The sequence below is a fragment of the Photinus pyralis genome, unplaced genomic scaffold, assembly GCF_008802855.1.
Source record: "Photinus pyralis isolate 1611_PpyrPB1 unplaced genomic scaffold, Ppyr1.3 Ppyr1.4_LG6, whole genome shotgun sequence".
Lineage (NCBI taxonomy): Eukaryota > Metazoa > Arthropoda > Insecta > Coleoptera > Lampyridae > Photinus > Photinus pyralis.
Genome location: NW_022170663.1, coordinates 40,801,166 through 40,819,309, shown reverse-complemented (window position 1 = coordinate 40,819,309; position 18,144 = coordinate 40,801,166). Strand labels below are relative to the sequence as shown.

At 35.7% G+C, this 18,144-nt stretch overlaps 3 protein-coding genes and 1 long non-coding RNA gene across 4 annotated transcripts; 3 read left to right on the top strand and 1 right to left on the bottom strand.

The window, feature by feature from the left end:
- Positions 1-2,856: 2,856 nt before the first annotated feature.
- LOC116174751 (transcriptional regulatory protein LGE1-like) lies at positions 2,857-3,465 on the bottom strand. The gene is made up of 2 exons (XM_031492727.1): positions 3,323-3,465; positions 2,857-3,272 (listed from the first exon to the last, which is right to left on the bottom strand). The coding sequence occupies exons 1-2, from the start codon at positions 3,332-3,334 to the stop codon at positions 2,925-2,927; spliced, it is 360 nt and encodes a 119-aa protein (XP_031348587.1). The 5' UTR covers positions 3,335-3,465; the 3' UTR covers positions 2,857-2,924.
- Positions 3,466-3,973: 508 nt separating this feature from the next.
- Positions 3,974-4,473, top strand: LOC116175124 (postacrosomal sheath WW domain-binding protein-like). The gene is made up of 2 exons (XM_031493229.1): positions 3,974-4,044; positions 4,089-4,473. The coding sequence occupies exons 1-2, from the start codon at positions 4,033-4,035 to the stop codon at positions 4,425-4,427; spliced, it is 351 nt and encodes a 116-aa protein (XP_031349089.1). The 5' UTR covers positions 3,974-4,032; the 3' UTR covers positions 4,428-4,473.
- A 7,229-nt stretch (positions 4,474-11,702) lies between these two features.
- LOC116174163 (prisilkin-39-like) lies at positions 11,703-12,298 on the top strand. The gene is made up of 2 exons (XM_031491982.1): positions 11,703-11,803; positions 11,859-12,298. Exons 1-2 carry the CDS (start codon positions 11,792-11,794, stop codon positions 12,210-12,212), a joined length of 366 nt encoding a protein of 121 aa, XP_031347842.1. The 5' UTR covers positions 11,703-11,791; the 3' UTR covers positions 12,213-12,298.
- A 2,565-nt stretch (positions 12,299-14,863) lies between these two features.
- LOC116172914 lies at positions 14,864-15,335 on the top strand. Its single transcript, XR_004145804.1, has 2 exons — positions 14,864-15,001; positions 15,053-15,335. It is a non-coding gene; the product is annotated as an uncharacterized LOC116172914 (long non-coding RNA).
- The last annotated feature ends 2,809 nt before the right edge of the window (positions 15,336-18,144 follow it).

Below are 18,144 nucleotides of genomic sequence, written 5' to 3'. Positions count from 1 at the left end.
GTGTATGTGTAGATCTGTGGTACTATCGAGTTATTCCTGCATCGCTTAGTTTGAAAACTAAAGGTCATGCCGAAGTTGATAATTCATCAATTTTATTTAAACGGCTTATATTCTATCAAAAGTACCTATTTGAATACTTCAAAAAGTGTTTCATTACTTTGACAAGTGCTCAAATATAGTCAAAAGTATTCAAATACTTCACTCAAATAATTGAAAAATTAAAAAGATTATCCATCATCATCATGATCACTTGATGTTATTTTGGGTGATTACATTTAGTAGCCTGTTACGGTGATTAAACAGTATGTATGCATCTATAAAAATATTAGTTTTATCATATCGTGGTGCAGGGGCTTGAAACAATATCGTTATCATCACATCTCGAAATTCGATACAGTCGAATACCGAATGATCCTCGAGATGTTCACGCATCCACTATTTTTAGAACTTCGTAACTGAAACAATAGCGACCTTTCTTATACCCTTAAGAACATGTGTACCAATTTTTAAAGCGATCTGACGTTTCTAAACAAAGTTATTATGCACACGGACAGATAGGCACAGTAGTAAATTATAAACTATCTTGGCGGACGTTAAAGAACATATGAAGTATCGCGTACGATTCTTAATAGGGGAATTTTTTGACACTCGGCTCGGATTTGGAAATAACACTTTTAATTCAGCTCATATTCAATAGCATTGATCTTTAAAGTCATAGAAATAGATTGGTGAAGGTTTGACATCCCTGTCTCTTTCCATTCTCCAATTAGACGAGGAACAGACAGACAGACGGGCGCACAAAACCATCACATAAGGGGAATTTCTGTCGAATAATATTTAAATCCTTCTGACAGTATTTAATACTTTCCATTTAATATATATATTTAAATAGTTCTCAAAGTATTTCACTAACTTGAAAAGTATTGGATTGTTAGTGAAGTATTAGAATACTTTGCGAAATATGCGGATTGTTTGTAAAGTATTTGAACACTAAAAAATATATGTTAAAGTATTTTAGTTGAGAATACAAATACTGCTTCCATAAAAGTACCTATTTAATTATAAAGTATTTGAATATGTACTCGAAAGTAACTGAATACTACACAGTATTTACAACGTAGAATACTGCCCACTTCCCAGCTCTGATTGTATGTTACAATTTTATAATTTATAATTTTATTTATTTTACATTTACTACACTACACTAACTGCTAATTATTTTTATTTTTAATTCAATTTTATGAGCACTATCTAGACTATCCTTGGCTGGAGTGAAGTGTTCTCGATTTGCACTTAAATCATTAAATGAAGACGCATTTTGAACTAAAATTGTTAATACTTTTGCAAGTAGTCTCTGATTTAGAATTGAATATTCCTTCCCACAAAATGATCTTAATACGTCCAGTTTAGTTTTAAAACTCGGATTGCGTGGCGCTACTCAACAGCAAGTAAAATTCATACAATCCACACACGGTAGACGTTTCGTGGAAAGATTGTCACGGCCGTATTTCTTTACCGATCTTTTCAATTTTTTTTTTGTTGAAAAGACGAAGGATACTCCTATGTTTCTATAGTAACACTTTTTCGATTATTTATTTCCATAATGCAAAATTCTACGTATGAAAAGTGACACATTTTGGCTATATTTAACACGATATTTCACTTGATATTGCAATAAATTTGACAAATGTGTTACTATAGAAACATCGCAAATTTCCTTGCGAAGAGATCGGTGTATCATTTAGCACTAAGTGATTGAAACTAAAGTCTGGGGAATTTTTCTATGAAACCCCTGCAAACGCTCATAACTGAACTGTGTGAGATCCCCCTTAATTAGTCATATAAGATCGTAATTACTGTGTAGTTTTAGTTTTAAGTACAGCATCCCAGTGCCATGTAATTGGAATAATTGTATTCTGTATGGTATCTGGCTAAACAAATAAATAAATAAATAGGAAACAAATGTAATTACATCGATTTCTTACTACAGCTAAGGATTCTAAATCAATCTCATTCATGTATTAAAGTAACAATTGTACTCATTTAAGTTAATGGGAAGCTGTACCATTGAATAAAGGTTTTTATTCAATGCTGGTACTCTTTTTTGTATTTTCACAATGCAAGTTCATTACAAAATAAATTCATCTCATATTTTTGTTGCAAAAAATAGAATTGGAAAATACAGGAAGTATATATTGCAAACTTGTTGGAGTACCCGATGGGTGCATGAAATATGTTACCTAGAAAAATTCGATTGCGACCCAGTGGCCCCAAAATAATCTTTAAATTGCAATAAATTTTAAAATAAAAATCAAATAATAACATGAAATTTTTAAAACTAATATGAAAAGAATAACTGTCTACCAATTCCAATTTATTTCATAATTTTAATTAAACATTTTTAACTATTATTTTAAAACTTAAAATGTTACCTAAAATAAATATAGTGCAAAAAATGCCGCCCCCTAAAGCTGCCGCCCCTAGCCACGTTCCAAGATTGGGCTACTAGTTCAAAAGTTACAGCCCTTTGAATTTTTTTTCGAAATTAGTTTCTAGTCCATAACCTTTGATTGAGAAGTCCGATCGAAAAAGTACGAATTGTTTTGGGTTCTACGCACCAAAATTTATAAGAAAAAGTGTTTTCGCCAGAAATTTTGGTGCAGTCGATTTTTGAGCCCCGAAGAAAAAATTGTCTCAGATCGACCCGGAAAAAAATTTTCTTATAGTTTGTACTTTCGTAAAAGTGACTTGTGTCATTTTTCTGCTGAGGTGACGATCGACTCTTTTTGGATTTATTTTTAAATTGAAAAAATAATGATAATGGGGAATTATTTCAGATTCATTGTTTGAAATTCGTAAATGCTTACTTTTCATTTTATTAGTTTTGATACATTTTCGTCCGTTATTTACAATTGGTCAGTTATTTAATAGTAACCGTATGGGTATCCAGTATGCGCGTAACCGGCATAACCAGGGTACGAAGCGTATTTTCCGTAGCTGTGGGGGTAAGCGCCGTAACCGTGACCGTAGTTGTAGGGGTACGCGCCGTAGTTGTGACCGTAGCTGTGAGGGTACGCGCTCTGGCTGTAGGGGTAGGAACCGTAGTAAGCTCCATGGTTGTAGGGATAAGCTCCATAGTTGTAAGGCGAAACGCCGTATTTGTGGGCACCCAGTCCGTAGTTATACGCAGACACTGGCCATTGTGGCTTGGCCTCCGGTTTCGCTTCGGGCTCGGCTACGGCCAAGACGAAGACGATGGCGAGTAAAGCAAACTAAACAATTGCTTGTAAAAATAAAATTGAAAAATAAAAATTCTACTTACGTATTTGAACATTTTGTACGGTTGCTTGTAGGTCAGCGGATACAAAACTACAATTCGACCGAACTACATCAATTCTTTTATACCAATTCCAGAAGCGCGATTTGCATAAACTGTTAAGGACATCAATTACCTGATGATAACCCCTTCGAAAACCGGTGCGTCCTCCGCCGCATTTACATTTCGAAGCAATAAACTTTATTTGTTTAAACAAATAAGGATTCCTCCTCCGTGTTAACTTGACATTTATGTCAAATTAATAGGTCTCAAAATATTATTCCCATTCATTTCTGAATTAGGACGTTCGTAAAGAGGCTTTGAGGCTACTGGAAACAAAAGCGAACTTCTTCTAATCAATTTCATTTAAGCCACCCTTATTAAACTACAATAAACTTTTTTGTGGAGCAGAACTGAAAAAGGTTACAGTGCTCTTAATATTATACAAATTATTAACGCCAATTAGATCAAAATGTCAAATTCTACTTTAATTTCGCAACCTAATTTGTTAGACATCCGTATTCATTTGAACAATTAATAAGATATGTAAATGGGACCGATGACACACCAGTTTTTAAAGGGCGCGTGAACTATTTCTATAATCATCACAGAAGTTTATGTAAATTAGGTTTTAAGTAGGTACGTATAAAAGGAACCGAAGAAATTAGATGAGGTTGTAGTTTTGTAGTCACAGAAGTACAAGGCACTCTTACAATATGTTCAAATACGTAAGTAATTGTCAATCACACATTTTTTAAGGGTAGTGTTTTAGATCGCTTTATTCGCCGTTCTCTTCGCCTTGGCTATCGCCGAGCCTGAAGCAAAGGCGGAAGCCAAACCGCAGTATGGAGTAGCGGCATACAATTATGGAGCTTCACCCTACCACCGCGGATCCTACCCTTACAGCTACGGGGCCTACCCTTACGGTCATGGCGCTTATGCCCACAGCTACGGCGCTTACCCTCATAGCTACAACTACGGTGCCTATCCCTACAGCCATGGCGCTTATCCGCACAGCTACAACTACGGCGCCTACCCCTACAGCCATGGACACCACGCCTATTCGTCTGCTTATTCTCATTACCCACATGCCGGGTACGGTTATTATTAAATTCACGAGCGATTTTAAATGTTATGCGAATTAATAAATATAAATAAATAAATAAAGTTTCAATTATTTTACACATCTTTACTACGAAACAACAAGATCGATCAAGATTAGGTGTGCGATCTAAACTGTCAGTGCGTTTGCATTTTTTTAATCTTTGTTGATCACCTTGGTCTTGTGGTTCTAATGCTGAATACGACCGAGAGGGAGTCTTCTTACCCAGGATAAGCATGCTAGCCCTGTAAGCACATAGTAGGTCAGGGGTTCGTGCCAGCTACCTAGGCTCCACTCCAAAATAAAAGGAAACAGTAAATACGGTCTAAGTCCTGTTCTTGGTTTCTTAGTTTTAAGTTTTAATTTTTTTTAAATATCGAAGTAATTTAGGGTGACATAACCTTTGATAAGGTATCTTGAATGTACCTGTACACTCTTCTTGTTGAACGGATGTGGTATTGCCAGAGGTTGAACTAATTGGGAATTTGCAATTTAAAATACTGTCTGTAAAAGCCGCAGAGTTTAAACTTGAAGAAAACTAACCAGAGGGTTGTTATAAAATGCAAAAATAACTAGAGGGTTAATGTGAGATGCCTAGTTTCGGTGTTGCTGGCGTAGGAGGTAGATAGAAGGAACTTTAAAATGTGGAAAAATTGCAGAAAGCCTAACCTTCATAAACCATTGCTAAAAGATTGTTATTACATGCTTATTCTTGGCGTTGGTGGCGCAAAAATTGAGAAATGTGACTCTAAAATGATGAAAAAGTCACAGAGAACTTAAGTTTAATGAAAAATAACTAGATTGTGGTAGTGACATACCCTTACGGTGATGCAACCACGTTACACTGGAAAGAAAAGCGTAGCAGATCTCCTGCTGGGAAAAAATACGAAACGCTCTGTATACAACCATCGTGACAAGTCCTGGAGATCGACCATTCTGCGCAGCTCCAGAAGAATAGGGATTTTCGCGACGAAGCTTGGCCGAATGTTGCCGTCGGTAACTAGATTGTAATTAAAATGAATGCGAAGAGAATTGTGCGATTTCCTTTTATTGTAAAGTAAAGTAAAGTAAATTTTTATTTCCCACATATACACATTAATGAATCTATAAAATACCATATTAACTAAATTGAACTAATAAAAATTATAGAATAACCTCTTAGCAAACGTCATGTGTGTATCCGAGCCCTGTACAGGCGTAGGGAAAGTACCTACTCGCAGTTGAATTTTATTGATGGTTATAAAATTGGTTGAGATTATAGAAAGCTGTTTGATATAAAAAATTTTTAAGTTTTTTTGTAAAAAGTCTTAGTGTTGAAGCGTTTGTGACGGAAGGTGGAAGTTTCTGGAATATTTTTATACCAGTGTATAAAGGACCGTTTTGGCTGAAAGCATGTTTGTATTTGGGTAGAATAATGTTTGTTTTCTTTCGAGTATCGTAGTTATGATCTTAGTCTTCATGTTTGTCTAAAAACTGTAAATTTCTATAAATGTGTTGTGTGACTCTTAAGATATAAAGATTGGTCATTGTTAAAATTTTTGCATCAACAAATTTTTGTTTACAAGAGTCGCGTTTGTTCATGTTGTACCTACATGATTCTTAATGCTCGTTTCTGGGTTTTGAAAATTGTATCGGAATCCACAGAGTTTCCCCAAAATTCAATCCCGTAAGCCATTAGACTTTCAAAGTAGGCGTGGTAAATCGCTTTACAAGTTTGAGTATTTACCAAGTTTTTGACTTGGCTTAAGGCGTAAACTGCCGAGAAAAGAGACTTATTTAAATTATTTATGTGGTGTCTCCATGACAGCTTATCGTCAATATATAGCCCAATGAACTTCGTTACATTTAAGTTAGTTAAGTCTCCCATCTTAGTCGTGAGGTTTAGCTCCTGAACCATCGCTCTTGAAACTTAATGCTACATGACTTCTCGCAGTTGAATTTTAATTCATTGCTGCAAAACCAATGAAAGACTTTGTTAATTGTTTCCGTAGCTTTAAGTTCGAGCGCCAGAATATCGTTTGCTTTAATTAATAAATTGGTATCATCTGCAAATAGAGTAAACTCACAGGCACTAAAACTCAGTGGTAACTGGTAAATCATTGATATATAATAAAAACAGAATGGGACCCAGTATGCTGCCTTGGGGAACGCCACATGTTATAGGCTTGAGCTCTGATGTATAGCGTTGAATGACTGAATTATTCTGAAATCGTATTAACACCTTTTGGTAGCTGTTTTCAAGGTATGACTGAAACCACTGCGCTGCTAATCCCCGGATGCCATAGAATTGGAGTTTTTCGATTAGCGTCTGGTGCACTACACAGTCAAAAACCTTTGACAAGTCGCAGAAGATGCCTAAAATTTGTTGGTTGTCGCTGTCCATCAGACACGAAATTATGGTATTCACAAAATTAAATATTGCCATTTGTGTATTCCTGTTTTTTAAGAATCCAAATTGTGAGTTATTTAAAATTTTGTTCTGAGAAATAAATTGATTTAATCTAGTCACCATTAGCCTTTCCAAGATTTTTGAAAGTGTAGTAAGCAGAGAGACTGGTGTGTAGTTTTCAGGAAGTTTTTCATCACCCTTTTTGTATATTGGAACTACGAGAGCGATTTTTAATATGTCTAGGACCAGACCACTTGAGAAAGAACAGTTGAATATATCCGTGAGTATGACTTTTAATTTGCCAATACATATTTTTAAAACTTTTATAGGAATTTCATCAAACCCGCTTGAGCTTTTGTCAGCAAATGAGGCTACTACTTGCTGTACTTCTAATTCTGTGCAAGGTGTAATGAAAAAAGAGTTGTTATTTAGGCTATTATTTAAATACTCCAGGAGAGAACGCTTTCATTTAATGTCATTTTGAAGTTTTTTGGCAACATCCGCATAATATTTATTAAAAGTGTGAGCTACTAGAGTAGGGTTACTGATTTCTATGTTGTTACTGTCTAGTAAAGTAATATTCTTAACAGTTTTCACATTGCGATTCCCAAGCTCTCTATTAATGACATTCCAAGTTCCCTTAATAACATTTTTCGAGTTCAAGATTTTTTTATTAAAATACATCTGTTTGGCCATCATTATTGTGCGCTTCAGGATTGTACAGTATTTGTTAACGTAAATAGTGAAATTGTTATTGTTACTGAACTTCTTTAGAGCAAGTAGTTCTCTTTTTCTTTTACACGATGTACGTATTCCCTTTGTAATCCACCCTCGGTCGTATTGGTTGTTGTTTGACTTTACAGAGGTAGGTGGGAAGGCAGTCTGAAAGTGTCTATTAAATTCACAGTAAAATGCATCGAGTTTTCTGTTTACATCTTTTTGGTAGAATACTAAGTCCCATTCAGCGTGTGTCAATAGATTAAGGAATTTACGACAATTGGTTTTGTTAAAGAGTCTACGAACTTCCGTTTGATTTTTTTGCGGATTTTCTAGTCCTGTGTTGCTTAAAATTAAGAATTGGCAATTATGGTCGGATAAACCAATCGGAATACTGTATGAAGAGTAAGTGGTGTTCTCTGTGGATATGAAAAAATTATCGATTTAATGTTCTTGTTGACTGAACTATTCGAGTGGCAGTTTTAATTATTGGAGCCAACCCAAAGACGGGCATGATTGATAACAACTCAGATTTCTGTTTAGACTCAACTAAGATGTCCATATTAAAGTCACCACATACCACAAGCCTCTTTGAAAGACCAGTAGTAAGAGTTAATAAATCAAACAAGTTTTCAAAAAAGACATCATAATTATGATTTGGAGATCTGTAGAGGTTTATAATAAGCATTTGGTTATTTTTGATTGCTACATATTCAAAATACTGTTGAATGACAGGCGTACTAACTTCGATACTCTTGAAAGCTAAGCCGTTACGAACTAAATTAAGAACGCCTCCACCTCCCGTATTTTTCCTTGAGTAACAATTGCAAAGATAAAAACCGTCCACAGAAAAGAATTTAGACTCACCTGGGCGTAACCAGTGCTCAGATACACACATGACGTCCGCCTCCAGATTTTCATTTGCTTTTAATTCGTCCAGAGCTGCTACAAGAGAGATTGATTTATTGCGAATTGATTGAATGTTGTACTGCAAGATGGTAAATTTCTTTGCGATTCCTTTTTCCTATGCGTTCGTAACCTTGGGACCAGGACGTGGCCGCAAGTTCCTCTGGGAGTTCTACTCTATATGAGGTGTCGCTACCTGCGTCTTGATTTCTGCTGGTTGTAGAGTTGTGTTCAAACGCTTTTACGGCATCTTCATAAGTTAGCTTTTTGCCATCCACTACTAACTTGTTAAAGGACAAATAAGCTATCTTGCCACTTTTTCTTGCGATTTCCAAAAATGGTTTTAGTTTACTGCGTTGTAGCTTTACCTTTTGGGAGAAGTCGTCGGAAATTGCTTTTTCACTACCTTTTAGTTGTTTGGCATTTTTGATTAGCGCATCTTTCGTTGCCTTCCTCGGTAATTCCATAAATTACCAGGTTGTTGCTGCGCGACTGGTTTTCTAGTTGGTCCACTTTATCCTCAAGCTTTACAATACACTTAGATAATTCTTTATTTTCTATTTCCAACTCGTTGACCTTCTTCCAAATTTGGTTTAAGTCGAGAGAGCATTTATCTATCTTATCTTCAAGTCTCGCAAAACCTGCTATTAGGGTATCAAGTTTTTCATCCATGGTGCTGTGCTAGTTCAGAATCGGTTTATGAGCAATATTAACACAATACAGGTAGGTAGCACAAATCCGCACACTTAGATTGCAGGTATAAATAGGTAACACTTTAAGTTAATATTTTCGTGTCTTTAATCACGATTTTATTTGAATTGTTCTTATCTTAGCACGTATAACGATATAGAATATTCAATGAACCGAACGATAGAGCGGTCAGCGATACGCCCGTATTCTACGAAAAATGAAGTGCGAGTGTATAGAGTGTTTATAAAATACAATTCATTTTCTTTGAGTACCAAACCCAATTTACGATTTATGTTAAAATACGGCGTCTAAATCTACCCTTTGAGTAATTTAACTTGCGACAACTGGGATCACCTTCTATTTTTGGATTTGGAAATGGAAATTCGTTTATTGAAGTTAAAACCTCATTCTTAGCGGAGGGTGGTATTTCGCTTATTGCGCGTCCGCACGTATAACAGCGATTTTCGCTACTATTTTTGAAACACCCGCGTAACAAAAAAATAGCTTCCCGCTCGATAGCTATGACTCGGGCTCACTAAGGCCCACCACGAATTTTTATTTCCGTTCTCTTAATTCGTTTAACGTGACTCTACGACGGCTTAAAACGCATTCATTAATTTTCTCTCTTCGAAGTCTCTACTACACTTCAGAAAAAAGTTGTCAGTTTTCTTATTTGTAACAGGATGTGATGCAGCTGTACCGTGCTTATTCACCATGGACCTGAGCTACTCTAGCACAAAGCGGCGCTTAATTAATTTGTAAAAATCACGATTTGAAACAACCAAACTCGCTAGTTGAACCAACCCTTAGTAACACTAAGCTACCCTCACGACATTTCGAAAAGATAAACCACATTCATGCGCTGCCGTTTCATATTTCATTGCGTTCTTTTTTTAAATTTGCAAATTGTGCTATAATTTTCACTGTTTGTTGTCCCCGCAGCAGTACCTAAACATTGCGATTGGCGCCATTGTTGCGTTTGCGCATTCAGCAGCTCTCGATAGCTGTTTTTAAGCAAACCAGTGTAGATTGACCTGGCTGACAAGTCTATTCTGATGCATTTTGCGTTGTATTTCAAAACGTTCTATGTTTTTTTTAAATTGCTAAAAGTGCGATTTCTCTATAACAGTTAGATATGTTTGAAATGTGAAACTATAGCAAACGCCAAGCAAATGGTTTAACTCCCCCAAAAGTTGTGGCATTTGATAGTGTGGACTCTTAGTTGTCCATTCGTGAAAAAAACATTTTGCTAAGTTGTCAGACAACAGTGATATGGCTAATTTACTGAACCTCTGAAACTGTGAAAAAATGTCAAATAACTTCGAAACCATGTCAGTTAGACATAGCATCATATTAACAAAATCATACTGGTTTTTTGAGTAATTCAAAAATACCATCAAAAAAGATAGTGAAATAAGAAAGTTCCGGTATCGTTCTGACACAACCGGAAAGAGTTCATCTTGAAAATATTTTTAAATGATTCCTTTTGATCGATTATTAAAAAAAAGGTAATGAGTCCCGAATCAAAATTACAAACCGTTCTTGAGATTCTTCTAATGGTCTACTTAAAAATACCACCCTGTATTATTTAGCTTTGTTTTAAAGGCAAATCTTATCGTGGGATATTTAGAATTTACTTGAACAACAAAGTTCGGAGGAGAACAAATTTTAGTATCCTGGATTAAAGGAATTAACATTGATTGAAATTAATGTGAAGAACAACTTAATGCATGTCTAGGTTTTCGCAAGAACAAAATTTCTACAATAAAAGGGACGCGGTTGCAAGTAAAGCGCAACCTTCCAAACGATTTACATTTACGCCCCCTAACATGTAACATCAATTTTTGAAATGTCGAGCATTCAAATCTCGAAGCTTATTATTTCCGGAAAAAGGTCGGATTCGTCCGCAACTTCCACGCAAATTCTTCTAGATGTACGCATTTACTGCCACGTTCCAAATAACAATTCCAAAAAAATGTAAATAAGTATTGTGGGTTTAAAGGACGGATACCTACTATCGAAAGGCCAAACTCGTTAAAAAAATATGTTTTCGTTTAGCGAAATTCCTGAATTATTTTCGGCCAGAAAGTGCGCAAACAACTTGATTAGTAAAGTTCAAGATAATTCAAAATTGCTTTTTCTGCACTTTTTTTAGTACGGACGTACCTTGACATTTTGCATCGGATCAAAGACTTTACGTACCAAACGTAAATCAATATACAAGGTAGGGGGAAGAAAATGTGATCATCTTAGTGTAATGAGCTATTACAGGAATCTAATAATTTACGTGTTTTATGGGCGACGATAAAAATCGCTTTAACACATTCTTTATTAGTGCTTTAATGCAGCGTATCTTCCCAGAATCAATAATTAATTGTGTACGTCCGAATCCTGTAGTATTAATTAAAAAATCTGATTTAATATTGTAATTGGCTAATTTAAATATGTACGTCTGTTACTGGCTTGCGCTAATTGGTACCCAAAAATGTCGCGCGTTTTGAACTATATAAAATGCAAAAAAAAGCCGACACCTGTTTGAAGAGATCAATAAATCGATTTGGTTACGCCATAAATTTTATGCAAATTTTGCTTTTGTTTTAGTATTTAAGGATCATTCCCGGGTGGAGTCGGCACAGTTTTGTCGCAGTAGCCGTTCAAAGCAATCATCAAAATGTTCAAATTCGTAAGTAGATTTATTTGATTGGTATATTAATTACTTATCGCATTTCTTCGTTTAGTTCGCTCTCTTTGCCCTCCTCTTCGTGGCGGCTATCGCCGAACCCGAACCAGAGGCGAAACCCCAACACCTCATCAGCGGAGTGAGCGCCTACAACTATGGTGCCTACCCCTACTCGTACGGAGCCTACCCATACAGCTATGGTGCCTACCCATACAGCTACGGATCTTCCGCATACAAATCTGGTGCCTACCCGTACAGCTACGGATCTTCCGCATACAAATCTGGTGCCTACCCGTACAGCTACGGATCTTCCGCATACAATTATGGTGCCTACCCCTACAGCTCTGGACACTACTCCGCATACCCATACAACACCGGCTATTACGGCTACCCCTACTCCGCATACTACTAAGAAGGAATTGAACTAATTTAAAAACCAACTTTCGGAACAAACCTGTACAAAATTTCAATAGACAATAAAGCAATAGGTCAAATCTACTGAACGAGTTCATTACCTTATCCTTGACAAACGTGAGTAACACAAGGTCTGCTCCATTAGCATCCTGCTCCATTTCTTTAATTACTAATTTACATGATAATGCGAGCAAAAGGTGTGATAAATTTTTAATACGACGAAAATGTTAAGGTGCCGGCTAATTTAGTGTGGGCGTCCGGAGACCTATATATTCTTAATTATACAATTATATTGGATTTCTGAAATGTTAAATAATACGGAATTTTACGCAAATGTCCACGGTGAAATATGTATATTTTATTCATTATTGTTGTTCTTGTACATTTTTGAACGAAATTATTAAGTTATTTATTTAAATGTTACGTGCTGAATAATGCATGGAGGAGATGTTAACTTTAGGCATTTCTTATCAGATCATAATAGTCGGAATGTTAAGTATCATGAGTAAGGAAGCGTCTTTCTATGGGACCTTTTGTTCAAGGAATTCGGTTTCATCCATATTACGCTTAAAATTAGTTTCTTGTTAACTAAATCAAATCATCAGTATTCACTATTCAGCTCGTTTGCTGAATGCTAATCTGATTTTTCTACCATTGAGTAAATCAACATTTTCTAAATAAGGTTTTACGCTGGATCTACTCTACGCTGAAAGAATTATTAAAGAAAAAAACCAGTAGAGTAAGGACCCTTAGATGTCAAAATGCGTTTATTATTTTTAAACCATCTCGGTTTTTAAATATGTTTTTCACTGAATATAATAGCAGTGTCGTTTGTGTAATTTAGAGCGAGTGCAAGAGAAAACTCATTGGTATGGATTAAAATAGTAGTGGACCAAGAGTACTGCCTTGAGGTATATCGGCAGAACATGCACCGTTGTACCAAAAGCATTGGTATGTGTTACTATTTTGCTAGAAATGCAACAAAACTTCATTAGAAGTGTGAAGTATGGGAGAGGTTTACTCACACATGGATTCAAACATTCAAAGCTACAATCTTTTAATTTATCAATCAAAATATCATTAGTGTCTAGAAATTCGCCATATTCAAACCATTGCAGTGATATTCTCACGAACTTTGGACTTACTGTATATTTGTAGTAGCTTTTAAAATAGCTCTTAAAACCAAATTGAACAAATTATTAATTTCCCTTTTAATTAGTAATTTAAATTAAACCATAGTTACTCTTTGAATAAACTAAGATTTTACGTGGAGGTTGGCTTGGCAGTCCAATTAAACAGTTTTGCAAGACTTTCGCATGTCACAAATGGCATTTTATAATAAAGAAAAATAGTTTTAATTGAACAATGCGACAGCGTATGTTATGGTTAGGGTCGAGTAATTAAGAGATTGTTTTTTAATCCTATATAACAATTTTTATTGAGACAGAATTAACGACACGCCTACGAATAATAAAAAATTGGTCTAAGAATATGTGTAGCAAATTTGGTTTCGATCGGGTTAGCCGTTTAGCCGGAAATGAGAGTACAGACCGGTAGACCGACAGACCGATCGACCTCATCGAGATTTTGTTTGATTCGGATTCCTGGTGCCTCAAAACGTGTATTTCCGTAAAAAAAGTAGGGGGTAATTTTTACCTCACTAACGTGAGCGCTAAAAACAAAGCTAAAAATATTGAAATGTACGGCACCAAGCTACAGTAGTGGGAGAAGGTAAACACTTGGGCATCACGTTAGACCTTCAAATCACATCTGCAAAAAAAGCGAACAGAGCCACAAGGTCCCTGTGGGCCTGTAGGCCACCGTTCCAAAAATGACATTACAATTTTTATTCCAGTCATTACATATGCATCACTGGTGTGGTGGAATAAGACCTTCACCCAGAACATCATACAAATACAAAGGCGCAGCGCAGAACTTGCCTTGGAATTACGGGGGCAGGGGGCAATATCGACTCCGACCAGCTATGATAGTTAGGGCAGATGCACTTAGAAGGGAATACCCGCTGAGAGTCAATGTGGAGGAAGGATCTTTGATGAAATCTTTAAAGATGATAACTGACAGTGTAACCAAAACAGTTTGTCTCACAAAACTGTTTAAGACGATAATTCTGCTCCATACTGTTGGGAGGACAATTCTAATGCGGTAAAGCCGAATGGAATCTTTAGCTTTATAACGTTAATGTTCTGAGCATATACATTTAGTTTACAAAATAATAAAAACGTAAGTTATGGAGAAAGATTTTTGTAATAAAAAATAATATAATAAGACTTCACGGCAACATTATACATATAAAATTATTTGCTCGCACAACTTAAGACTAAGTGTAAAATAGCATTTGAAGCATTTTATTTCAATTTACTTCATTGTTAGAAACCGTTGGTAATGATACTAATCCATTTCAAGCCGAAACTAACGCCTATAATATCAATTAAGCCGGAAACCCTAATGGTCGTAAATTATACCGTGCTACCCAATAAATAAGAGACGACATTTATAAAATTGAGCGAAGTTCTTAATAAACGTAATAAATGAATATTTATACCCAATTGTCTCCGTTGTTAAAAATACTATTACGTAACTGATCCGCATATTATTCAAAAATCCAGGGAATTAATCTAAACATCTGAATACTAATTGGGAGCTCCTACTTTTAAAGGGCAAGTGATCTATTAGAAGTTTGTATGTAAATACACGCTATAAAAGCACCCTCTTCGATGATTTTAAACATAGTCTTGTAGCTTCTGCTGTACAAAGATGTTCAAATACGTAAGTATTGACTTTTTGGGCTACCAAAATTAACGTAACACTTTGTTACAGTTTGCCTTGTTCGCACTTCTCTTCGTGTTGGCCATCGCCGCACCAGAACCCGAACCACAGCACCCATACGGCCATCATTATTACCAACATGGGGTCCATCCCTACAGCTATGGCCATCAGCATCACTTTGTCAATCCCCACCACGCTGGATATTATGGCCACCATCACGGTCACTTAGGATACCACTACTAATTTTGATGTTTTCATTTTTTGTACATAATTTTTTGGTGTAAATACTCGTTACCAGGTACCATAACTCTAAATAAAAATTCCTCGCAAACGATATGATTCACGCACATTTCATACAAACCTTAGGCTTGGTTTTTTGAGGTATTGGTCTGATGAGTTCATATGCACCTAGCGGAACATGTAATAATTTATAGAAAAGGAGTATTTAATTCAGGAATAGGGCACTTAATTAGCACGTAATTAGCAGCTAATTATAGTTAGTTCACTTTTCATTTTCTTGGGTTTTAAAGGTAGTGTTCTGCTGAGTTCATATGAACCGGACAGAATATGTAATAATTTAAAAAAAAAGGAGCATTTAATTCGGGGATAGGCCACTTAATTAGTACCTAATTAGCGCCTAATTATCGTTAGTTCACTTTTCATTTTCTTGGTTTTTTGAGGTTCTGCTGAGTTCATATGAACCTGCCAAAACATGTAATAATTTAAAAAAAAGGAAAATTTATTTTCGTAAAAAAAGTGGAGTGCCATTTTTTACCCCATTGCAGCATGACGCCAATACCAATACCAATCCAACAAAGTTTGACGTTTCTGATACATCACAGAGCTTAATATCGATTGTCAGGTAACCTGACAACAAAAAAAAAACCTGTTCGCTAAAGGAATAAAGAACCTGAATTATTCAATGCTAAAGGCTTTTGGTTCAATTTTTGAAACAACGCCTTTTTATATTGTTGGCATTACAATATTCCCAGTGGCGTATTAAGGGTCAACAACGCCCTAACCCCTAATGGATTTGGCGCCCCATATCGAACACAAGATTTATATAGTAGTCAATAATAAACCAACTTTTACAAAATAAAATAAATACGTTGTCATAGAAAACAAAGCGTACTCTTAACGTAAATTTAATTACGTGATTTATTTATTTACAATTAATTAACAATAAATTTATGACAGTCTCGAAATGAACAGTTAAAATATCACTTAAATATACACAATTTATAACAGCGCGAACTATTTAATACTTCGGCGTTGAAATTGGAACTGACTGCAACACAATATTGGATTTGCTTCACATTATTACCACCTTAAATACAAACGATGTAGTTAGTGTATTTTTTCGCGAAGGATCCACGAAGCCTTTGATATGTATTGGAAGTTAGCGTTCAACGTACGTTATTGCGCTTGTCTGACGCTAGAAAGAGATTGGGGTAGTAAGTTGAATGCTAATTTCAAAGGCTTCACGGATCCTTCGCGAAAAAATACATTGCCGTTTTCCCATGGTGCTTTCCACCGGAGACACACAGTATAAGTACGTAGTTATACAGTGTTTCCGGGATAAGAAAAAATCTGAAAATTTCGGAATCAAAAAAGGGAGAGATAATAATTGCATTTTAGATGGTTTAGAACACTAGGGAGTTTTGTTGTAGGGTATAATCCCAAAACTTTTAAATTACAGCCCTAGTTCAGTTTCACCGGCAACGCATTCTCGATCTTACACCACTCGATTTTTTTCTTTTGGGGGTTTGCAAAAATTAGAGCTTATGAAACAAATACAGAAACAATAAATAATTCGAAGAAACCACCAATATCACTAGGGATCTGCTTCAAAGAGTTCAAAATTCCAATTATGTTTTGAGAATGTGTTTTGCTAATTGCCACTAATGAAATAACTAAGTGGTGGCTAAATCTCGATGTAAAAAGATTAAGAATAAAAAATCATTCAGCTCACACGACAGCTGTTACTAAAATTAGCGAAATGTTGGGTTGGCGAGCAGGAATTAATAAAAATTATGGGGCACACTTCAGCTCATCATAAGGATTAAACTTTACCTCCATTCTCAACTCGTTATTTCTTTGTAATTCCTAAAATCTCAACTCTGAAGGAATTTGGTCACAAGTATCTTCGGTGTCTTTGTCGACCAGCCCTAATTAATTAGAATTGGAATTTTTATAGGTACCTAATGTTAAACCATAGGTTCCTTTTTGACGTTTGGAATTACAACTAAAATTCGCTCAATTAAAAAATGCAGCATTTTTATTGGACCGGAATAAGTGAGTGGTATTTTTGGTTAAAATTTTGTCAGAAAACTGTACAACATTAAACAATAAAATCATCCAGTTCACTTCTAACTTTGAAGGTCCTAACTTGACGTATTTCTATCGCACTATAGATACTTCAAAAGGGGTACAACCCGAATCGCGGACCCTTACATATTTATTACAAGAAACGCGATCAAATAAAGTTCTTGTTCACATATTTATCCACTGCAAAAGTGAAAACAAAGGGTCCTTGAACCCAATTTCAGATCCCGAGATGCTCGAACTCGAACAGAAGCTCCCGTTAGCGAATTATTAATTAAGCATAGGCCACAGACCATTTGTTGCGGCAACTATTTGCTACAAGAAGCGTTTAATATTGCTACAGTGCAAAGTCAACGACTTCCAAACTAAACCTTTATTTAAAAAAATCGCGCAAGAAACAAAACTTCATTTTGACGAGATCCGCGCATAAATTATAATAAAACATTTTCGCTGACTCTGAGACACCCTAAAGTTTCAAAGCCTAGCGCCGACAGAGTTTTCCGTTAGGTGATTATTTTCGGATTTCCTTTTCAACAGTTTTTAGTCAACCGGAACCGAATCCAGAAGTTATTGACACGACTTTAACAAAGAATTTTTTTTGCCAATTTTCTCCTTTTCACGCCTACAACAACCATTTTAACATTGCGCTTGTTCTGTATGAGAAAGAGACGTGATTCCCTATGCGTATATTTGCGGAAGGTTGTTTCTGACTAATGTTATTTAAAGTTGGGTGCACAAAAATTTACTTGCCCAGTGATATAATGATCTTATAAAAAAGGGAAGGAAAAATACGCTTACAAAATGTCACCAAATTACCT